The sequence below is a fragment of the Cetorhinus maximus genome, chromosome 8, assembly GCF_964194155.1.
Source record: "Cetorhinus maximus chromosome 8, sCetMax3.hap1.1, whole genome shotgun sequence".
Lineage (NCBI taxonomy): Eukaryota > Metazoa > Chordata > Chondrichthyes > Lamniformes > Cetorhinidae > Cetorhinus > Cetorhinus maximus.
In genome coordinates this window covers 23,667,281-23,692,136 of record NC_135886.1, presented here as the reverse complement: position 1 = coordinate 23,692,136, position 24,856 = coordinate 23,667,281, and the positions used below count along the sequence as shown (strand labels likewise).

At 42.6% G+C, this 24,856-nt stretch overlaps 1 protein-coding gene across 1 annotated transcript in view; it reads right to left on the bottom strand.

Annotated features, from left to right (window-relative positions):
• Nucleotides 1–24,856, bottom strand: part of LOC144683518 (semaphorin-3D-like) — a 130,495-nt gene that overhangs the window by 4,011 nt on the left and 101,628 nt on the right. Inside the window, exons 8-16 of the mRNA XM_078546587.1 lie at nt 23,652–23,766; nt 22,513–22,582; nt 21,654–21,798; nt 20,349–20,571; nt 20,181–20,269; nt 7,923–7,964; nt 5,108–5,265; nt 2,384–2,448; nt 794–933 (exon numbers count right to left, since the gene is read on the bottom strand). Coding sequence (XP_078402713.1) covers nt 794–933; nt 2,384–2,448; nt 5,108–5,265; nt 7,923–7,964; nt 20,181–20,269; nt 20,349–20,571; nt 21,654–21,798; nt 22,513–22,582; nt 23,652–23,766 — 1,047 coding nt within the window. The remainder of the gene's footprint in view (nt 1–793; nt 934–2,383; nt 2,449–5,107; nt 5,266–7,922; nt 7,965–20,180; nt 20,270–20,348; nt 20,572–21,653; nt 21,799–22,512; nt 22,583–23,651; nt 23,767–24,856) is intronic.

Genomic DNA, 24,856 nt, shown 5'->3' with positions numbered 1-24,856 from the left:
CCTCTACAAGAGAAAACATCCTCTCCACATCCAACCTGTCAAGACCCCTCAGGATCTCAAAGGTTTCAATTAAGTTGCCTCTTACTCTCCTAAATTCCAGTGGATACAAGCCTAACCTGTCCAGCCTTTCCTCATAAGACAGCCTGCCCATTCCTGGTATTAGTCTACTAAACCTTCTCTGAACTGCTTCTAACGTGTTTACATCTTTGTTGAAATAAGGAGACCAGTACTGTACACAATATTCCAAATGTGGTCTCACCAATGCCTTGTACAATGCCCTGAAGCATAATGTCCCTACTTTTGTAATCAATTCCCCTCACAATAAATGATAACACTCTGTTAGCTTTCCTAATTGCCTGCTGTACCTGCATACTAACCTTTTGTGATTCATCCACTAGGACACCCAAATCCCTCTGCATCTCAGAGCTGTGCAATCTCTCACCATTTAGATAATAAGCTTTTTTATTCTTCCTGCCAAAATGAACGATTTCACATTGGCCCATATTATACTCCATTTTCCTACTCACTTAACCTATCTATGTCAGTTTGTTTCCTCCTTACATCCTCTTCACAATTGACTTTCCTACTTATCTATGTGTCGTCAGCAAATTTAGCTACTATTCATTCGGTCCCTTCACCCAAGCCATTGATATAAATTGTAATCACCAAAATAAATTGTAATTGATCCGTGTGGCACCCGACTCGTCACATGCTGCCAACCAGAAAAAGACCCATTTATGTCAACTCTCTGCTTCCTGTTAGCTAGCTAGAATGCACCGTTCAGAGTAATTACCTCCTCCTGTTGGCCATCCAGTGATCGCTGAACAGACCAGATGACCGATGTTTGCTGTGACTTTGGACTGCATTCCAGGAATGTGGAATTGTACTGCACTCCAAAAATCAACTTCTTCTCAGTTAGCACGTTCTTTGCATCTATGAAATAGGAGATGTTTATTATGGGCATTCATGAAAAAGAATTATAATGACCATTTCATGCTAGTAAACACCAAAGTAGGGAGAATAAATTTTAACAACTAATGATTAAAACATTCCATGGCCCAAAATGAAAACAGCTGTTGTGATAACTACTGATGTTCTAATGTTCCAAGCCATTAATTTTTGCAAGGAATGTTTTAAATGATTTCATGCCCGTGCAGGATGTGGTTCAAATAACTGATGAAGTCACACTGGGCTGAATCTAAATACCCAAAAACAGGTTACTAAGTGTCATGTCAGAGGTTAAAATGCAGAAAATCTGGAACAGGAACGGAACATACCTTGAACCCATCCAACTTCATGTTTTAACGGAGCTGAGAGAAGATGTGGGTGACAAACCTGCTCACGCAAAGTGGATTGGTCATTTAAATATTATAGTGAGGCTGTGTGCCATCTTTAACCATTCATCTATTTGTAACCCAGGCACCTCGGTGTCTTGTGCCTTGGGCAACATGGCAGCTTTGAGGAAGCGAGAGGCGCAGAATCCATGAGCAAGTGCCTTTACTAATTGCTGCTACTGGGCCAGGAGGAACAGAAATGTTTTCTCCAGGCTCAACAAGCTAACCCAATAAAAACTTTCACCATGGTCTTTATGGTCAAACCCCACTTTGACTACCATCGGAGCCTCCAACCTCGTCCCCATGATCGGAAAGCCCTGGATTACCATCCGATTCTTCCCTCCACAATCAGGAGCTCCTTACCGTGGGACCTTACCCCACAATTAGGACCCTGGACCCCAAAACCTCTATCTGCTATCACAGGCTTTGGCCCTGTGAAGCAGTCTGGCCATCAGTCAGGCTGCCTCTGGGCGGGAATCCCACTTAAAGGAGTCCTGTAGTTCAATTCTGCAGGACATTTGTGAGTCCTCACTCCACACAGAAATCACCTTTAAGCTAAATTCCAAGCTCAGATTGGATTTATTGGATTGGATCCTACATGAGGTAAAGTTTGCCAACTGAATGACTGCACAGAATTGTTTATCTGCAGGGGCTGCCATCATCGTTAAAAATAATATAGAGAAATAACTTTTTGTTAGTACCTAGAGAAGTGTATGTAAAGAACTCCATTCCCAAAAAAGCCAGAACAGTCTCCATAGATTATGATTAAGAGAAAAATCAAACCGACAGAAGATTTATCGAATAATTTGGTTGATCAATCGTGTAAAGGGATAATTTTTGTTGTTTCATAATTCCAAATTAGTGTTTGTGTGCTTCAACTAATTTTTCACTATTTTTTTCCACCACCCATACCCATCCTCTTCCAGCCAGGAAAATAATTTCTGTATGCTACAGGGTATTATTACTATTAACTGTAGCTGAATACTGCCAGCACTAACATATACACAGGTGTAATGCAATAATCCTCATATTTGTGTTTATGTACTCACTGTCCTCCTGATCCCAACACTGAATTATTGGATCTCCATACTTTATATCTTGACGTCTGGTCTGTCTAATAGAAAAGAAAACACATTTTAGTCATTGGATTTAAGCAGCAAAAAATCTTTGTCTTTGTATTGGGAAGTCACAGATATTGCTATTGAACTATTATGGGTAAATGTCTTACTTTGTACCAAATTGGCTGAAGATCATGTAGAACATGTAAACAAGGGCCGCAGAGCTAATACATGTGCAAGTATGAGTGCTAATGGTTGAGTAGTTCTACAATGTGGCCCATCATCCCTTTTCAAAGCTGCCACCACCTCCTTTTCCAATGTAGCCACTACTCCTATTTTCAATTCTGCCATTACCCTTTCCACATTGCCTATCTGAATTCCCAAGATAAGTAGGAACTCAGTTGCCTTTTGAGCCCCGGGACGGATACCTGTGAGTCAGGTCTTGTATGCACGTATGCTGCCACACTCTCCTGCTTCCCGTCCTTTTCTCTTCTATTATCTCTTCATTCAATTCTTCAAAACACAGGAACAATGGAATCCCCAGAGAGAAGTCCATGATCTCAACAAGCACACTTTAAATTTACAGCAGGTTTCACAAAGTGTCTTTATATGCAAAGAAAGTTGCTTAATAGTATTGCTGAAAAAGAGACATGCTGTCAAAGCTTTTCGTCTTGCACTCATCAGGACAGATTTGCAAGAATATTACATCTAAAGGGAACAACAAATTATACTACATGAGAAGAGGGCGCTGATTGGTTGGCAAGAAGACTCTGATTGGTAGAGGTGTTGCCATGGAGAATGGTGCATTCTAGCAGGATTCCTAGCCTCTGATCTGCTCTTGTAGCCACAGTATTTATATGGTTAATCCAGTTCAGTTTCTGGTTAATGGTAACTCCTAGGAAGTTGATAGCCGGGGTTTCCATGCTGGTAATGCCATTGAAATGTATTGCCGTTCCTTCACTGTTGCTGGGTCAGAATCCTGGAACTCCCTTCCTGTCAGCACTGTGGGTGTACCTACACTACATGGACAGCAGCGGTTCAAGAAGGCAGTTCACCACCACCTTCTCAAGGGCAACTAGGTACGGGCAATAAATGCTGCCCCAGCCAGCGAAGCCCACATCCCGTGAATGAATGAAAAAAACAATTGAATGTCAAGGTGTGATGGTTAGATTTTCTCTTCTTGGAGATGGTCATTGCCTGGCATTTGCTGGTGCTAATGTTACTTGCCACTTGTCAGCCCAAGCCTGGGTATTGTCCAGGCCTTGCTGCATTTGGACATGGACTGCCTCAGTATCTGAGGAGTCGTGAATGGTGCTGAACATTGTGCAATCATCAGCTACTTCTGACCCTATGATGGAAGGAACATGCTGAAGATGGTTGGCCTAGGACACTACCCTGAGGATCTCCTGCAGTGACGTCCTGGAACTGAGATGATTGACCTCCAACAACCACAACCATCTTCCTTTGAGCTAGATATGACTCCAACCAGCAGAGGGTTTTCCCCTGATTCCCATTGACTCCAGTTTTGCTAAGGATACTTGATGCCTCATTCGGTTCAATGCTGCCTTGATGTCAAGGGTGGTCACTCTCACCTCACCTCTGGAGTTCAGTTCTTTTGTCCATGTCTAAACCAAAGTTGCAATGAGGTCAGGAGCTGAGTGGCGCTGGTGGAATCCAAACTGAGCATCAGTGAGCAGGTTATTAAAAGCAAGTGCTATTTGATAGCACTGTTGACGAATCCTTCCATCACATAACTGATGACTGAGAGTAGACTGATGGGGCAGTAATTGTCCGGGTTAGATTTCTCCTGCTTTTTGTGTACAGGATGTACCTGGGCAATTTTGCACATTGCTGGGTAGGTGTCAATGTTATATCTGTACTGGAACAGCTTGGCTAGGGGTGCAGCAAGTTCCTCAGTACTATTGCTGGAATATTGTCAGGGCCAATTGCCTTTGCACTATCCAGTGCCTTCAGCCATTTCTTCATATCACATGGAGTGAATCGAATTGGTTGAAGACTGACATCTGTGATGCTGGGGACCTCCGGAGGAGGCCATGATGGATCATCCACTCGGCACTTCTGGCTGAAGATAGTTGCAAATGCTTCAGCCTTATCTTTTGCACTGATGTTTGGGCATCCCCATCATTGAGCATGAGGATATTTGTGATGCCTGCTCCTCCAGTGAGTTCTTTAGTTGTCCACTACCATACATGGCTGGATGTTGCAGGACTGCAGAGCTTACATCTGATTCGTTGGTTGTGGAATCGCTTAGCCCTGTCCATCATTTGCCGCTTATGTTGTTTGGCACACAAGTAGTTCTGTGTTGCAGCTTCACCAGATTGACAGCTCATTTTTAGATATGCCTGGTGTGGCTCCTGGCATGTCCTCCTGCACTTTTCATTGAACCAGGGTTGATGTATATTTCCTCTGGTCTGTGTTTCTATCAAAATTGTAAAACTTCAAAAGGTTGGCTAGAAATACTCAGCAATACTCATTAATGCATTTAAAATGTTGATTTTTGCAAAGCATAATAATTCTTCCCTGCTTTTGCACGCACCCTGATTCCAATTCCACATTATCACAAACAGGCCCTTAATAAATTGCAGAAAAAATACTTTCTTAACTATTTGTAATAAAGCACAAAATCTGCATCTAAAAACCCACAAAAAGATAATTGTTCAAAGTAACCTACACTAACTTTGATTTAATGCATACCTTTTTGGTGCTGGCACATATCTGCAACATGAATTACCATCCCATGCGCAGTAGGGATCTCTAGCAAGGCAGCACTCAGAGCAAGCCGTACCATATGCATCACACCTCTGCAGAGCAAGCTGCACCATGCTATTCTTCGATCCAATATAAATCTGCTTCTGTAAGTGATATTAAAGCAACATAAGCACAGGTTCTGTTAAGGGCTCAAGCCTCTCAGTGCATGGCGCAAAATCTATAATAATAATACTCAGTTTTTGTTTGTCCAGGCTGTTTTGATTGGTCCGTTTGACGAGCTCAAGCCTCTCAGTGCATAGTGCAAAATCTATAATAATAATATTCAGTTTTTGTTTGTCCAGGCTGTTTTGATTGGTCAATTTACAGGGCTCTTCTGTTGGTGGGTTTATTTGGTGGGCAGTGCCTGGTGCACACAGAGGCACATGGGGCGCTCGGAGGACGAGAGCAACCAGGGTGGGGGTTGGAGAACAGAAACAGAGGACGGTAAAGGGAGCCTGACAACAAAGCTGCCCTGGCTGGAGAAATTGTTTCTGTGAATGATGGGATGGAATTGATAAGAGGGATTAGGATGGCAAGAGCAGGATCAGATTGCCATGGGAAGGATAGAGAGAGTGAAATGGGAATAGCGTAGGAAGGATGGAATGGCATGTGAGGGGTGGATGAGATGATGGAATTGGTTAAGTGTGACAAAATTGCGGGGACAATTATTTGATGCAATTTATTATTTGAGAGCTAACCTTAGTGCTAAAAATGAACACTCACTAGATTTGAAGGAAAAACGTTTTAGAAAAGCTGTCAGATGAATTAAAAGAATATATCAGCATTGATTCTATTAATGAAGAGATGATGGCAGTCTATGCACTCCAGAGTTTCTACATGGTCTAACTCCAATGTGCATGACACCACTGAGACTCAAGTATGGAGCAGTTATAATGTTGCTATGAAGCTTGAATCTTTATCATGGAACAAGATTGGTATTAGGTGGCTGTTTTCTTCAATGATAGATGCTGAAATTATATCAGGCAGATTTCAAAGAAATGTAAACTTTATTCTTTGGATAATATTGAGCCCATCAAATATCAAGCTGCATTTTCAACTCAGGAGAAAATAATTCACACCTAGCCCTTTCATGTTCTTTGACTACAAACAAGTCACAAGGCCAGACCCTTTTACAAAATTTTTATTTATATTCCTAGGCCTGTTTTTACATATAGACAGTCTTTTTCTCTTTATTCTTTGATGGGATGTGGGTGTTATTGGCAAGGCCATCCATAATTGCCCTTGAACTGAGCGTCTGAAGAGGCCACTTCAGAGGCCAATTAAGATTCAACCACTGCAGTGGATTGGGAGTCATATGTAGGGCAAGCCAGATAAGGATGACAGATTTCCTTCATTAAAGGACATTAGCGAACCAGATGAGTTTTTTAAATGACAATCAACAATGTTTTCATGGTCACCATGAATAAAGCTAGCTTTCAATTCCAGATTCTCCTCATACTGAATTTAAATTCCATCAATTGTCATGGTGGGATTTGAACCCATGACCCAAGGGAATTAGCCTAGGCCTCCAAATCACTAGCTCAATAGCACTATGCTGCCATCTCCCCTGAAGTTTTTTCGAGACTGAAAGTCTTTCAAGAAAGAATAACTAGAAATCTTGTATTTAAAGAAATACTGTTGAAATAATCTTTAGCTATATGGAGAGAAGTAATTCCTTAGCCTTAAAGGCCCTACATCATCCTATGCATTGTATGGCTGTTTGCGTTACTATTTGTATTGTCTGGTAAAGCTCAAGTTATTCCATAGTATCACATCTTTTTGGCATCACAATGGTGTTATAAGATGGATGCACTGTAAGCAATAAGGTAGCATCAATATCAATCTGTTTACACTCTGATGCTTATTTACTAAAAGCAATTAAAATGGCACTCTGCCTACCATTACAGCCTCTTGACAGGAGATTTTACGAATGGTCATTTCAGCATTTGTGCTAACTGAATTTGTCCAGAGAAGTCAACTGCCTCTGTCTGCAACTGCTCTTATTCAGAATTTTTATTTTCCTTGCCTCTCTTGTTCTAAACCTACTGTCCAATGCTATTTTATAGTTCCACAAATCAGGCAGGAATCATACTTAAATGTTTGTTTCTTTCAGTCAGTTCACCGCAATCCAGCCTTTTTGTTAACACAACACACTTCCAGCAGAGGTCACTGGAGAGCAACCTGGAATGGAAACCCTGGCTGTTTTTTAACACTCCATAGTCCAGAGATGCTGAGACCAAAAGTGGGAAGCCCACATACTCCAATGGAGGCCAGCTAACAGCACAGAGCATGAATTAACCTTGCAACATCCTTGGTCTACATGTCTCAAGGGAAGACAGCATTTACCAGCTTAGCTATTTCTTGAGACCTACATATGATCACTACTGGCTCTGTTTTCTCTTTATTTTTCCCCCCTCATTAATTATCTCTATAATTCTCTGATTGAGAAAGCTGATGTTCAATATGTTCACAGGCCTCTGTAATTGGCAATTGTGAGCCAGCTACTTGAAAGGTAATGATAGTGATCATTGATGTATATCATTCCAAATTACTCTCCTGGGTGCAGCTGAATATTTATGGTTTTGTGAATTTGGTGTCTATGGAGCTGCAGTTCTTATATATAACTCACAAAACACAATGAGAAAAAATAACTTCCAGTAAACCAGAGTGACTACTGAACAAAATAATCATTTTGCACATCCAAATACAACCTAGCCCCATTGATTTAAAAAGTTACACTGTGTTTACTTAGGTGGCTTACCTGCTTTGAAGATAATTCCATTGTTAATATTGGAGTTGGTTCCTATCAAAATTTAAACATTGGCAATTACTACAGTTTCATAACTCAGGCTGATAATTATAGAAAAACCACCATGGCATCCACATGAAATGTAGCAACAAGCTTGGCGTCAATTTGTTTAGTAATTGCTTTCCTGTTTAATGACATTTACTGGCTGTGATTATAGCTAAAGGTTAAAAAAAAGAAAGATTAGCTCCTTTCACAACATTAAGGCATCCCAAAGCACTTTACAGCCAGTGAAGTACATTTGAAGTATAGTCACTGTTGTAATGCAGGAAATTTGACAGCCAATTTACACTCAGCCAGCTGCCACAAACAGTAATGTGATAATGACCGGATAATTTGTTTCTGTGATTGAAGGATAAATATTGAGTAAGACACCTAGGGTAACTGCCCAACTCTTCAAAATAGTGCCATGGGATCTTTTGCATCCACTTGAGGGGGCAGATGAGACATTGGATTAACAGGCTGGATTTTCACGGACCCGATTCTGGGATTCCCGACCCCATTCCTAGGGTATCTGATTTGCAGCAGGACCTTTTAAGGCCGGCTCCATTGTGGGGTTAGGCATGTCCTAGTCCTCTGCAATTTTCATGGAGTCAGGCGGACTGTTCAAACAGTTGTGGTTCACAGCACCTCAGGGGTGTCATGAACCATAGTATGCATGCACCCCATGCCAAGGTATGCTCCCCACCCACTGCTATGGCCCTTTGTGCCCTGCATGCCAAGGTATGCCCTCCACTGACCCCCTAAGGCCCATCATGCCCCTCATGCCAAGTTATGGAACTTCCATGCCCATTCATCCACTTTACACTGTATAGAACCAATGAACCCTATAGTGACAATAGGGTGTGTAAACAAACGCTTTAAAAAAGTCGTTCATCAATAACATTCCGCTTTCTTAAAACAAACTCTTATTACTAAAGCGCAATGAAAGTGTCAATCATCCAGAGCCTTTAAAATATCAATAGCAGAAATTGCAAGCACTTGAAACCTCTTTATCCTGTGTAAATAAACATTGTGCAATTGCTTTTGTGATATTGCTTTAAGAGGGAATATGCTAATAAGTAAGTAGCCATGATGTAAAGCATGTGACCAGCAAACAGTATTCAGAAGAGCTTTCAATTTAGCTAGCAGCATGTAGCATGAAGAAGTTGCAGCTGTACTTTCCTGTTAACAATAGCTGTTGAATCTTTATAGTAAACATGTCTACTAAGCAATCCTCGACTACATCTTCAACTAAACTGAACCTATGTTTAGTTTACCAGTCCTGTGTGAGATTGGCAAGTTTATATTAAGTGGACATAGAACTACAACATGATGAGCAGCAGTGGTCCCTCTTAAATAAAGTGATGAAGATTTGAAGATCACAAGAAAAACCACAGGCAGGATTTTGAGCTATACAAAGAAGGCAGAGTCCCTCTACAGATCGTGTTTCAAGAGCAGTAAACACCTGATTTGTGGGCAGCTGGGTCAGTGGTGAATTGGGCAATCCATTTCATGTTAGACAGTACAAGCTTCAAGGCCATCATGATGTCCTCTGGTGCAATTCCTGCGCAAAATATAGATAGCCCTCGAAATAGAAAAAAACCTGAGCTCCAGCCAAGAAAAAAAAATAAAGATGGGGAGAGAACAAGAAAAACACGCAATTGCTGCATTTCTCAGAAGCTTTGGGGAGGCAATGGTGTAATGGTATTGTTGCTAGACTAGTAATCTAGAGACCCTAGCACAAAGGAAGATGGTTGTGGTTGTTGGAGGTCAGTCATTTCAGCTCCAGGACATCACTGCAGGAGTTCCTCAGGGTAGTGTCCTAGGCCCAACCATCTTCAGCTGCTTCATCAATGACCTTCCTTCCCTCATAAGGTCAGAAGTGGGGATGTGCTATTTATGACTCCAGCCAGTGGAGAGTTTCCCCCCTGATTCCCATTGACTCCAGTTTTGCTAGGGCTCCTTGATGCCACACTCGGTCAAATGCGGCCTTGATGTCAAAGGCAGTCACTCTCACCTCACCTCTGGAGTTCAGCTCTTTGTCCATGTTTGAACCAAGGCTGTAATGAGGTCAGGAGCTGAGTGGCCCTGGCAGAAACCAAACTGGGCGTCAGGTTATTGCTAAGCAAGTGCTGCTTGATAGCACTGTTGATGACCCCTTCTATCACTTTACTGATGATTGAGAGTAGACTGATGGGATGGTAATTGGCCGGGTTGTATTTGTCCTGCTTTTTGTTTATAGGACGTACCTGAGCAATTTTCCACATAGCCGGATAGATACCAGTGTTGTAGCTGTACTGGAACAGCTTGGCCAGGGTCGCGGCAAGTTCTGGAGCACAAGTCTTCAGTACTATTGCACAATGTTCAGCACCATTGGCGATTCCTCGGATACTGAACCAGTCCATGTCCAAATGCAGCAAGACCTGGACAGTATCCAGGCTTGGACTGACAAGTGGCAAGTAGCATTCATGCCACACCAGTGCCAGGCAATGACCATCTCCAATGAGAGAGAAACTAACTTTCGCCCCTTGGCATTCAATGGCATTACCATCACTGAACCCCCCACTATTAACATCCTGGCGGTTACGATTGACCAGAAACTAAACTGGACTAGCCATATAAATACTGTGGTTACAAGAGCAGGTCAGAGGCTAGGAATCCTGTGATGAATAACTCGCCTCCTGACTCCCCAAGGATTGTCCTGCATCTACAAGGCACAAGTCAGGAGTATGATGAAATACTCCCCACTTGCCTGGATGAGTGCAGCTCCTACAACACTCAAGAAGCTTGACACCATCTCAGACAAAGCAGCCCGCTTGATTGGCACCACATCCACAAACATTCACTCCCTCCTCCACCGACGCACAGTAGCAGCAGTGTGTACCATCTACAAGATGCACTGCAGGAATTCACCAAGGCTCCTTAGACAGCACCTTCCAAACCCATGGCCACTACTATCTAGATGGACAAGGGCAACAGATGAATGGGAACAGCACCACCTGGAAGTTCCCCTCCAAGTCACTCACCATCCTGACTTGGAAATATATCGCCGTCCCTTCACTTTCACTGGGTCAGAATCCTGGAACTCCCTCCCTAACGGCACTGTGGGTGTACCTCCATCAACTGGACTGCAGTGGTTCAAGAAGGCGGCTCACCACCACCTTCTCAAGGGCAACCAGGGATGAGCAATAAATGCTGGCCCTGCTAGAGAAGCCCACATCCCATGAATGGATAAAAAAAAGGTACAAATCCCCTGCACCTCGGCAGCATTTGTAAAAGACAGAAAACATCAGGAGGATGACCACTAAATTGCTCAGCATGAATTGGAAGCCTACAGGCCTACAGATGTCCTGTCTGAACTTAGGCTTTTTATACAAAGAACGGAGGTGTGCTTTTTAGATTTATCCATCACAGAACCAGATAAACAAATGATGAAAATAAAGATAGCCATTGGAAACAAGGGGTTGCACAGAGTCAACATTTTGGGCCTTTCTGAGGAAATCAGAAAGCTGTGGAACAAGCTGGAGGACCAGCTTCGTGTAAAGATGAACTTTAGAATACATCACTGGAACTGATAGCTTACAGACAGCACCATAAGGATTAATTAGTTTGACTTCAGGTGTGATCAAGGCAAGGACTGGAAGCAAATGGGCATATTAATGAGAGGCAGCATGTTTTTGTGAAGGGGAGGTTGTGTATCACTAAGTTGATTGAGTTTTTCGAGGAAGTGACAAAGATGATCGACGATGGAAGGGCAGTGGATGTTATCTACATGGATTTCAGTAAGGCCTTTGACAAGGTCCCTCATGGCAGACTGGTACAGAAGCTAAAGTCGCACGGGATCAGAGGTGAGCTGGCAAGATGGATACAGAATTGGCTTGGTCATAGAAGACAGAGGGTAGCAGTGGAAGGGTGCTTTTCTGAATGGAGAACTGTGACTAGTCGTGTTCCGCAGGGATCAGTGCTGGGACCTTTGCTGTTTGTAGTATACGTAAATGATTTGGAGGAAAATGTAACTGGGCTAATTAGTAAATTTGCAGACGACACTAAGGTTGGAAGAGTTGCAGATAGTGAAGAGGATTGTCAAAGGATACAACGGGATATAGATCGGTTGGAGACTTGGGCGGAGAAATGGCAGATGGAGATAATGCGAGGTAATGCATTTTGGAAGGTCTAATACAGGTAGGAATTATACAGTAAATGGCAGAACCATTAAGTGCATCGACAGTCAGTGGGATCTGGGTGTACAGGTCCACAGGTCACTGAAAGTGGCAACTCAGGTGGATAAGGTAGTCAGGAAGGCCTATGGCATGCTTGCCTTCATCGGCAGGGGTATTGAGTATAAAAGCTGGGAAGTCATGCTGCAGCTGTATAGAACCTTGGTTAGGCCACACTTGGAATATTGTGTGCAATTCTGGTCACCGCATTACCAGGAGGATATCGAGGTGTTGGAGAGGGTGCAGAGGAGGTTTACCAGGATGCTGCCTGGTCTGGAGGTTATTAGCTACGAGGAGAGGTTGGAGAAACTCGGATTGTTCTCAAGTGCGACGGAGATTGAGGGGCGACTTGATAGAAGTTTACAAAATTATGAGTGGTATGGACAGAGTAGATAGTCAGAAGCTTTTTCCCAGGGTGGAAGAGTCAGTTACTAGGGGACATAGATTTAAGGTGAGAGGAGAAAACTTTAGAGGAGATGTGCGGGGCAAGTTTTTTATGCAGAGGGTAGTGAGTGTCTGGAATTCGCTGCCAGAGGAGGTGGTGGAAGCAGGTACGATAGTGATGTTTAAGAGGCAGCTTGACAAGTACATGAATAGGATGGGAATAGAGGGATACGGATCCCGGAAGTGCAAAATGTTTTAGTTTGACAGGCAATATGATTGGCGCAGGCTTGGAGGGCTGAAGGGCCTGTTCCTGTGCTGTACTTTTCTTTGATTTCTTTGATATCTTTAACTGGGGTTTCTCAGAAGCTGAGCCATGAATGAATAATGGATCTGGTTAGACCTTCAATGCCAACTGAAGCTTTCCAGAGAGATCTTTTGGAGAGAAAGAAAGATCACAATATTGACATTGCTAAAAGATGGCAGAATATATGAAGCCATTGTAGCTGCACAACACCTGCAAGCATTAGGTGCAACTACCAATATTGGCATGGTACCCAGGCCGCAGAGGGCAAGCAAAACATGTGGGAAGTGCAGGTTGCTGCACCCACCACAAAGCTGTCTTGTGTTCCAAGATCTTTGTACATCATGCGGTATAAAAGGACATAGGGCTCACCTGTGAGGAACCTGGTTCCAGAGGTATGACCAGAAGTAAGATGTAGCCAAACAAAAGGCATCTGCAGCTTACTTGTAGCAACAGCAGTGAGTGCACCAGAAATCCACATAAGCTCAAGCACATACACGAGATTCGCAGCCAAACAGACCAGGACTGAGATTCAGAATGGAAAGATCTTCAACCGGAAAATGAACTGGTTTTCCACATTGTCAATGCAACACAATGTGTGGATGAAGTCAAACGGTTAGAAGCTTTTGCAACTATCACATGCACATAGAGAAGTGGCAAACTCACGCTCACAGCCAAAGTCAGCACGGGCGAATATCTTTCCAGATACCCTGGTGTAACTATGACAATATGTCTGGAGAACAGCTTTGGGTACAAGCACCTGTTTTCCCTTGAAAAATCTCACTTCTTGAAATACCTAATTCATCTCTGTACTTCCAAAAACATCTGAGGAATCTGGCATTTCTAGTATTATTTCAGGCCAACCTTCAATGCCAACTGAAGCTTTCCAGAGAGATCTTTTGGAAAGAATCCCCAAGGGTAGGCATCTGGATTGCTGGAAGTCAATGATACTGCTCAGGACAGACAAAGTAACTGCACACAATGGGTGACCCATTCATTGCATAGGCACATTGACATTGAAATGCAGCTACGGCAAGTCTGCATGGAAACCACAAGTATTCTACCTGGTGGACATGAGCAGACGAGCAGCAGCAGGGTTACCGGCGTGTACGGAACTCAACATTGTGACCGTACACAAGGTCACCAAGACACCAATTGCAGCAGAAAAGGCCAAGAGTAATCACTTTGAGTCAGTCCATGACCTACACCAGATGTACCCGGCCTGTAAAACTTCTGATAAAAGTACAGGGCTACGACTCTGAAGACTGTTACAAGTTTGGTGGAAAAATGGTTACTTCAGATGCACTGAGCAGGTTACCTAATCCAAAAAATAAATTACGGATGGGTCACTAGATCTACAAGTAGATGGTGTAGTCATCAACGTAGAAGATGTACACATGGTCGATCTGATGAATTTGGCCAACACAAGTGCAATCAACCTCGGGAGGAAACAGCAAATGACCCACAATTGAAGGCATTATGGAGTGTTATTGTAGAAGGTTGGCCGGAAATAATACTAGAAGTGCCAGATTCCTCAGATGCTTTTGGCAGTGCAGAGATGAATTAGGTATTTCAAGAGTTGTGATTTTTCAAGGGAAAACAGGTGCTTGTACCCAATGCTATTCTCCAGACATATTGTCACAGTTACACCAGGGCATCTGGGCATACAGTGAACAAGGTGCCTGCCAAGGTATACTGTGTATTGGCCAGGGATCAACAATGATATGAGAAGGTAGTGAGAATGTGTGAAGCATGCTAGAGACACCAGCCACACCAATGCAAAGAACCTCTTTACCCTCACAAAGTCCCATTGTACCCTTGGTCTAAAATCACAACAGATCTATTCACTATCTGTAGCGCTGACTTTCTTCTAGTCACTAACTACTTTTCCAAGTTTCTGATCATCAGACAATTAGACAATAGGCCCGGAGTGGAATGGCAATTGAGTTAGATTTCTATTGTTGTAGTTACTTACCTTGAAATCCAGCTGCTCCTATCTTGCACGAACTTTCGACTCAGGTGGGGTGAGATCTGTGTAGCGCAGTGGCTCCCGGGGCCTACAGCTGAGGGCAGATCAGTCGCAGGTACGTAAGCCACGACCCCTTTTTTAATGGCATGAGCTGCCGAAGGCCAGGTAAGATTTAAAGGTCCAGCTAAGTTTAAAAGTCTGTGACAAGACAGGGAGAAGGCAGGTGCATAAGGTCACTGGGTAGGATTTGGGTGTGGGGAGGGTAGTTCGGGTGGATCTGGGGGTTGCATGGGGGTTGGGCCTGGTCTGGAGGGGACGGGGTGGAGTCAGGAGTTGAGCTGGGGGTGGGGGAGTTGGGAGTCAGGTTGGGCCTGGGCGGGAGGAGTCGTGAGTTGTGTCGGGCCTGAGGGGGCAAGACAGGAGTCAGGTCATGAGGGGAGGAGCCAGGAGTTGAGTTGGGGATGGGGGAGTCGGGTCTGGCCTGGGGGTGGAAAGGGTAGTCTGAGAGTATTGGGGATGGTGGGGTGTCCCATATGAGGTCATGGGGGGATAGGCTGAGGTTGGTAGTGGGGATTAGGGTGCCCTGTGGGGGCGTAATGGGGGATGGGGGAAGTCCCGTGGGGAGGCTGGGGTGGGTCAGTGCAATAGTTACCCAGAAGTTAGAAGTGGTTTTAATTATTCTAACTGTTTTCAGGTTATTATTACTGTAATCATCCAAAGTTTGTGGTCTAAATCACATTTTCAAATGGTTCCCAGTGCAGGGCAATTGCCCATCGGAAGTTTGAACTTTCCGAGCAATTGCCATGCAATCCTTATCTGGAAACCTCTGGGGGTGGTCCCCAGCACATCTATGGGGTAATCCCCACATACACTGCCCTTTGGCTCAGAAGTTATGGCCCAATGAGTTCAATTTTCAATAATAGAAAATGCTGGATAAACTCAGCAGGTCTGACAGTATCTGTGGAGAGAGAAACAGAGTTAATGTTTCAATCTGTATGACTCTTTTTCATACTCTTCTGAAGAAGTCATATGGACTCGAAACGTTAACTCTGTTTCTCTGTCCACAGATGCTGCTAGACCTCCTGAGTTTTTCTGGCATTTTCTGTATTTATTTCAAATTTCCAGCATCTACAGTATTTTGCTTTTAGAGTTCAATTTTCAGCTTGTTCGGTATGCCTGAAGAGATCAAATTGGATAACAGGCCACAGTTCAGTGACAGACCATTTCAGGACATGTGTACTAGGTGGGGCATAAAACATTTGACAGCCTTGCCACACTATCCCCGATCCAAAGATCTCGCCGAGCAAATGATTCACACTGTTAAGTTATTAATCATGAAGTGCAGGAAACAAAACAAGATCTCCGTATCACCATGTTAATTTAAGAACAAGACTTCTGGACATGGGTTTACCATCACCAGTGGATATCATGTGCAGAAGGCAGTTTAGGACAACCTTGCCAAGTCATAACATGTCCAATTTCCCAGAAGTACAGGAGAAGCTTCTCGAAAAACAAGGGAGAATGAAGAAGGTGGACGACTGACGTACAGTTGCAGAACTGCCTAGTCTGAATGTAGGACAAAAGGTTCGAGTCATACATCCTACCCGGAGAACCTGGTTACTCGCAGAAGTATCCAAAGTGTGTAAGGAGCCTAAATCCTATGAAGTCATAACACCGAACAGAGTGACGTTAAGAAGGAACAGAAGTCAGCTGTGGGAATTGTGCAACTGTATAACTCCTAGCCATCCAAATGTGTCTAGAACACATGAGATGAAATTATGAAAGATCACCATGAAAACAATCAGCATTCTGACAATACACAAGATACCAACACACCCACAAGTCAAGAAAACCCAAGTCTAGATCTCAGGAAGTCATACTATTATGAGATCTGGGAGGATTGTTAAGCCACCTGTATATTATATGGACGCAAACTCTTAAATACTTAAATCCTTAATCCCTTGAGCAGAGATTTATATTTTGTGTAAATAGTTTTCGCAAATACCCTAACATATATCTATTTCCACTCTTAATATATGTAATGTTATTTTGGAAAAGAAAAGTGGATGTTGTGATATCACTTTAACGGAGGATATACTAATGAGTAAGTAGCCATGTAAACCATGTGACCAGCAGACACTGATCGAAGGACCTTCCAGTTTAGCTAGCAGCAATGTGGTGTGAAAGGATTGCAGCTGTACTTTCCTGTTAACAATAGCTGCTGAATCTTATGTAAATATGTCTGCTGAGCAATCCTGTGATACATCCTCAAGTAAACCAAACCTACATTTAGTTTACCAGTCTTGTGTGATATTTGTAAGTTTGTATTAATCAAATATAATATAGAAATACAACAATTGTCAGAAGATATCAGGGAGTCAGAGCTGTCAATCAGCCAATGTTTTCCCTAGGGCTCAGGTATTTCAGTACTTAATGGATGTCTGGGCCCTCAGCCAAGAATGCATAATGAGGCTTGGCTGAGAGCCCAGAAATCCACACTGTTGAAACATTATAGTGTCATACCTTGGCATGGGTGGCATGGGAAGCCTGAGGGGTGGGGAATAAGGAAGGTGTGAGGGGTGAGGGCTGGAGGGCATTTCGGTTTTTATTATAGCTGGGATGAAGTTCCATAGAACTGATGGGGGCCTTTTAAACAGCCCGCCTCCATACCCGAACTTTGTCCAAGGTCAGTTGGCGCAACTGTTGCCCCCATCCCCTAACCCTCCAGAATGAAAATCTTCTTCTCCTGGCACTTTCTCCTGAGGCAGCCGGGCCGAGCCAGGAATTTTCTAGAATCATGCTACCTGCCTCGAAAATGAAAATCCTGCCCAACATTTCATTTAAAAGATGACATCTCCAACAGTGCAGCATTCCCTGGAGTGCCAACCTTGATTTGTGTACTTAAGTCTTGGAGTGGGACTTGAACCCACAGCCTTCCAACTCAAGAGGCAAGAAAGTTACCAACTGCACCACATCTGATACTTTATCAAAAATATTAAAATTGATTGATTGTCATCAAACATAGAAAGTGAGTTCAGCAGGTCTGACAGCATCTGTGGAGAGGAAGACAGAGTTAACACTTCGAGTCTGTATGACTCTTAATCAGAAGAGTCATGTTCCGATGAAGAGTCATACAGACTTGAAACATTAACTCTGTCTTTCTCTCCACAGATGCTGTCAGACCTGCTGAGTTTTTCCAGCAATTTTTGTTTTTGTTTCAGATTTCCAGCATCCGCAATATTTTGCTTTTATGTTTGAAAGTGAGTTGACAGTCTAGTCCTTTTACTTTGTTCACAAACCATGGATTCTTGTGATTATCATGGGTGGATATAGTCACTGAATCAATTTTCATACTTTGTTTGGGACGGGCATGATTTGTTCACCTGTCAGACTTCATGTAAACAGCTGTCAGGAAATAATATTCTGTGACTTGTCGACACGACACCAGCTACAGCTCATCTACTTGGAATAACAATTTATCTACTTCATGCAAATAGAACTACTGTGTACTTACTGACTGGTTTACTGTATTGTGAATGACTCTTGGTGGGTGGCTTAATTTCTCAGTTTAAGAGTCTGATGCTTTTAACTAGTTTCAAAGCTAGAGCTGGAAGAATGGATTCTACCATTTGACCAATGTCTTTTTTTAAGGATGATTAGTAGCATTTAGTATTTTCTTTGATGCTGCTAAAACAACTGAATTAGTTTTGAAGCTAGGTTTTGATTTCTTCAAAATCTACAACCTGGTAGCACTCTGTAGACTGTGCAATCATCCCACGTTTGGTGTATCTTTTTTTTAAAATCGGTGCCAAACCTTACCATGCTTTAATGTTTTATGTGTTTAAGATTCTAGATCTAGTGACTGATTTAGAAATCAGCAGGAGCTTTTTCAAATTTTGTTGATAAACTTTGAATTGTAGAGGGTAATATGCCAATTTTAATTCATAGGGATTCATGGGGCAAAGTGTCCGCAATTTTCCAACGTGTATGACTGGCAGTATTGCTGGTATTGAAAATTTGGAAAATTGCCTCTTAAGGCAACCAGAAAGCAAATATTATTGAAATGTATTTTTCAAATTTTGGAAATGGAATATCTTTCAAATCCAACGTTTTTTATTATGAATTTAACCAGACTGAGAAGTGGAAAATAAAATGTATCAAGTTAATGGTTTATAATTAATATAGTAAACTTATATGTGAACTCTATAGCATAAATGAAAGCAAAATATTGCATGCGGGTGCTGGAAATCTGAAATAAAAACAAAATGTACTGGTAAAACTCAGCCAGCCTGGCAGCATCTGTGGAGAGAGAAACAGAGTTAATGTTTCGAGTCCGTATGACTCTTCTTCTTTACCAGCATGTTTTGCTCATATAGCATAAATGTTGAGTTTCTTTAAACTGTACTACCTAAACTGTCTTGTTTGTGTAAATGTATGTGTGTATCCATCATATGTGCATGCATTAGTTAACTGTATCAGTATTAGTGAAAATCTGGTTACACTGCTCAATCCAAAGCTATTGCTGACTTTTGGCACTCTCGCCCAAGCAGGCTACTGGACAGCTAATACAGGGAATGAATAAGATTCATACGTGTGCAGCAGATGATTACAAAGAAACAAATTTTACCTGACTTGTGAGTTTTCAATGCTGACACTATATGGGAGCGTTGCTGCAATTCCTTGCTGTGACTCCAGCAAAGATTGGGAGAACCCATGGAGAAATGGCCTAAATGGCTGTTTCTGTCCATCTCACACCTTGCCTGTCCAAGGCTTCTGTTGATGCTTGGCTGAGGGGGATCTGGAGAAACCCTGTGGAAACTCTAAGTATGTGTGTCCAAGGTAGAATGCAGTCACGGATGAGTAGTATTTCTATTGAAATCTCCCAGTCTCCCGTCATAACTTTGGCAGAGGATCTGCATCAAGGCCGAAGTAAACCCTCGTTTACTCTGAGATCTTTCATCAGAATTACAGCTGGGGAGATAGGAAGAACCATTACAGAAATTCCAGGAATGGATGTTGCCCAACACGAGCAACATTCATCTCCATGAGCACAAAAATCACAGACATATTTAAAAAAAATATCTAGCAGGTACGCCAAAAAAAGTAAGTAAAGGATTGGGAATGATGGCACAGCTCAATGTGGTGATTTTTGTGTTGTTCAGATTCTTGTTTTCAATGAGAAAACACAATTCTGGTAGATCCCTGTAACTCCCCATTAGTGCTGCAGTGAGAACTTAATGTTAGTAAAATTGTAACTCCTGACATTGATTGGAGAGAGCAAGTCTCACATGCTACTTCAATTATAGCTACTAAAAGAGTTTCCAGCTTCCAATCAAGTTATACGAGTTGATCTTCTGTACCTCAAACACTTGTAATTCCTCCAGAACAACTTCTTCAGCATTCAAATTGTCTTTGGGAACGCTCAATGCTTTTATTACTGTTCCAACATCTAGAAACATATATATAAAAGTGTATTAATGAATGAATATATTTGGAATTTATTTGTTTTAAATGGGTATCTCCTGTACCTGTGCCCAAAAACAGGACTGCATACTGTCCATCCTTAGCGTTAACACGGTCGACTACAATCTGTGTAATTCTGTAGCCAACATTCACTTGAATGAAAACAGGTCTCTTGTTTATTGGATACACAGCCTTGTACATCATTGGGTGATTCTTAATGAAACTGATGACGTCGTCTGAGAAATCCTTGGTTGTCTCGATTGTGGAGTCGAATGCTTTACTAGGACACTTAAAAAAAAGGCAGGAATTTACATATGGATTTTATAAACTTCCAATACATTTTTAAATCTCTCTACACTTTTAATGAAAGCATCAATGCTTCTGTAAGAGAACAATCATTGAATTAGTTGCATTTACTAAAATGAGACAAGTATGACCTTGGGTTACAAGTGAAATGCTAAACTGGCTTCTGTTCTAGAAGGAGTTCCTGCCCTTGACTCTTGTCCAAACCTCAATTGAAAAGAATGGGCTAAATTTTGTTGGGGACACGGGGGCCCAGATGATGGGCCAGAACACAGCCCTTTGGAGACTCCAACCACATTTTAGGCTCATTCAGCAGTTAATTAATTGTCCTTGGGGCTCCCATCGCTTGAAAAGATGTAAGCCTGACTCCAAGAGCTGCCCTTCCAATTGAAGGACTGATTGCTCTTCAGTCTCAGCTGCACTGCTGGGAGCAATGGCCACTTCTGGACAGCAGCCAAGCCGAGAGCAGGAAGGGATGGACACTGCCCCCACCCCCCAAGCCCTTGCAACAAGGTGAGTGATGTCGGGGGTCACCACGGCCAGTCAGGCAGGCCCCTTCAAAGTGGTGGGCGTGTTGGTGAGGGAAGGTGCGGGTGTTGCCGCAGGAGTGGCCATTGCCACCAGAGGGTACCTCTGTGAGTCACGGACAGCCCGATTAGGAGGACACCCACCCCCTGGAGCCTGCAGGTAGGCTACCTATGCAGCAGAAGTAAAATGCCAACGGCAGTGGGAAGAGGCCCTTAAGTGGTCACTTTAGTAGCACAATTGGCCTTTGGGTCAAAGGGCCATCCTGGAAGGATAAAAGGCAGGGAAATAGCATAGTTGAAGAGAGAAACTGAGAGTGCAAAGGCGTAAGTTGCAAAGTAATCCATGTTACTGTCCTGTTTGTTGCTGCACTTAAAGACACAAACTCTGCGGATAACAAAACCTTGATTTTTTAAAGCTCTGGGCCACATGTCTAATTGACCAGTGAGTGCTATGCTTGTTTTTGCTGGTTATAATACCAATAGATTGAACCTTATATCAAGATGTATACTTTCTAATAGTTAATAGATGATTATACATACTGTTCCAGGTCTTGGATAGGGAATCTTCCCCTGATATTCTACCCAGTGGCGGTCAGGGCTATCTTTATGTGTGAAAGGTCCATTAAATACAGCACGGATATCAGGCAAGCTGTATGCACAAACTGCTGAGCCACTGAAAACAGAACTGAGAGCAAAAAAAATGTTGAAACTTTCTCAATTATCAATAGTTCAAAGAGAATTTTGACTATTTTGACTTCCAGTGCTGTTCAACTTTAAAGTTTCACTGCTACAGAAGATTAAGTTCAGTGGATGAAATAAACAATAGACAAGCAACAAGTTGTTTTTTGGAAGAAATATTGGCATATTTCCTCTGTAAATGCAAATAGTCTGCCAGAATGTTTCAGGCAAAAAGTATTTTTTTGTTTATGGGTTGTGGGCATCTCCGGCAAGGCAAGCATTTATTGTCCATCCCTAATTGCCGTTGAGAAGGTGGTAATGTGCTTCCTTCTTGAGTGGCTGCAGTCCGTGTGTTGTAGAACTGTTAAGAAGGTAGTTCCAGAATTTTGACCCAGTGACACTGAAGGAACAGCAATATAATTCCAATTCAAGATGGTGTGTGACTTGGAGGTGAACTTGGAGGTGGTGGTGTTCCCATGTATTTGCTGCCCTTGTCCTCCTAGGTGGTAGAGGTCACGGGTTTGGAAGGTGTTACATAAATGCTCAATGAATGCAAACTGGAGAAAAATGTTTAATGTAAAATGTTGTTTTAAAAAAATCAATAGTTATGTTATATTAACTGATGTTGCATGGGCAAACCAAATAATACTGATACTCTATATTCTTACAACAATGATCAAAGTGACTATTCGTTCTTTAGCACAAGAACATTCTTATTTACCTGGAAGATGTGAAGACTCCATAAACCACTGGCACTTTGTCATCATTTGTGTTGAAGAGAAAAACATCCTCTTTAAAAAAAATGAACACAATTTAGTTCTTGTCAAACCAGCTACGTTGTGTATTTTATAAATAACCATATTCAGATAAAGTAAATTAGTTTCTCTCTTTGATTTTTGCTTCTAGATCCACCCATGCTATACAACATCCAATCAAGCTGTCAACCAGTATAAACTTGCTATCATATTTCTGCTAACATTACTCCATAATCATCACAACCGTGTGACTAAGAGAGATTAATCGACTGATGAGGTTCCTTCCTTCTGGGGATCGGTTTGGCCTCTGCTCACCAGCTCCATATAACAGTTTGACTGAGTTCCATAACTCAATATTTGAAGGATGTGGCAATGATGTTTTTCCTTTATTCTTTCATGGGATGTGAGCATTGCTGCTAAGGCCAGCATCTGTTGCCCAAATTGCCCCTGAGCCAAATGGCTTGCAGTTAAGTCAACCACATCACTGTGAGTGATTTCCTTCCCTGATTCCTATTGGTGATCCAGATGGGATGATAATTGTCATAACTGAGACTAATTCCACCAGCTGCCATGGTGGGATTTGAACCAATCCTCTGGACCATTGGATTATTAGTTCAATGACATTATCAATACACCACCATCCGACCCCTTAGACCCTACCTTCTACTTTGTGCCATCATCGTTGGAGCTACATTTCAGCGACCACCAAACTGCGCCTGATGTGGTCCAATTAGGTCTATTGGTAAAAGATCTACAATAATATTGATTTATACATGAAAGTTAAGATATTAATGTTGTCCTCTCAATTCTGAATACTGGTAAGCCTTCCGGATCTGTGTCTGATGCGTGACTGTTTGTATAAAATAGTTATAAAATCACAAGTACGACTTTGCAGAGTGAAAACAGGAAAGCAATTCAATTAGGCTTATGAAACGAATGCTGGAATCAAGCTGACTCCACCCCATATTTTAACATTGTTCTGCATGAAATCAGAAACATTGGCCTATTCAGGGTGGATTTTGGAGACAATTAATTTGCATCAATGTTAGCTTTGTTTAAATGGCCTTTTTTCAGGCCTCAAAAGGAAAAAAGAACTGTTACTTACGCAGCTCATCAAAATACGTCTGATAACCTTCAGGTCCTGGGACTGAGCAAATGAGACGAGCTTTCAGAAACGTTGTCCACTTGTTGATCAAGCTCCGCTGACCACCAATATCTTTCTGCAAAGATTTAGACCTCAATTATTTATTTATTTATTATTCATTTATAGGATCTGGGCATCACTGGACAGGCCAGCATTTATTGCCCATCCCTAATTACCCTTGAGAAGGTGGTGGTGAGCTGCCTTCTTGAACCGCTGCAGCCCGTGTGGTGTAGGTACACCCATGGTGCAGTTAGGGAGAGAGGTCCAGGATTTTGACCCTGCGACAGTGAAGGAACAGTGGCATATTTCCAAGCCAGGATGGTGAGTGGCTTGGAGGGGAACTTCCAGGTGGTGGTGTTCCCATGCATCTGCTGCCCTCGTCTTTCTAGGTGGCAGTGGCTGTGGGTTTGGAAGGTGCTGTCTAAGGAGCCTTGGTGAGTTCCTGCAGTGCATCTTGTAGATGGGACACTGCTGCCACTGTTCGTAAGTGGTGGAAGGAGCGGATGTTTGTGGATGGGGTGCCAATCAAGGGGGCTGCTTTGTTTTGGATGGTGTCGAGCTTCTTGAGTGTTGTTGGAGCTGCACTCATCCAGGCAAGTGGAGAGTATTCCATCACACTCCTGACTTATGCCCTGTGGATTGTGGACAGGCTTTGGGAAGTCAGGAGGTGAGTTACTCTCCACAGGATTCCTAGTCTTTGACCAGCACTTGTAGCCATTGTATTTATATGGCTAGTCCAGTTTAGTTTCTTGTCAATGGTAACCCCCAGGATGTTGATAATGGGGGATTCAATGATGGTAATACCTTTGAATGTCAAGGGGTGATGGCTAGATTCTCTCTTGTTGAAGATGGTCATTGCCTGGCACTTGTGTGGCGCAAATGTTACTTGTTTATAAGGAAGAACAATACCAGGCAGAATCTATATCCAACACAGAGTAGAGTAATTCAACTTCCATTACCAGTTACACCAAACCAATACAAAAACATACGGTTATGGGGGCAATGCCTCATAATCAATGAGTCAGACGGCCAATCAGAGACATAGGCCTCAATATTTTCTTGGAGCAGGGAAGACAATGGGGAAGTGGGAAGGGGGAAGGGTTTTCAGACTGGAAACCTGGAAGTAAGAGCTTCCTGTACATCCTGCAGAATTTAACAGCAGGATG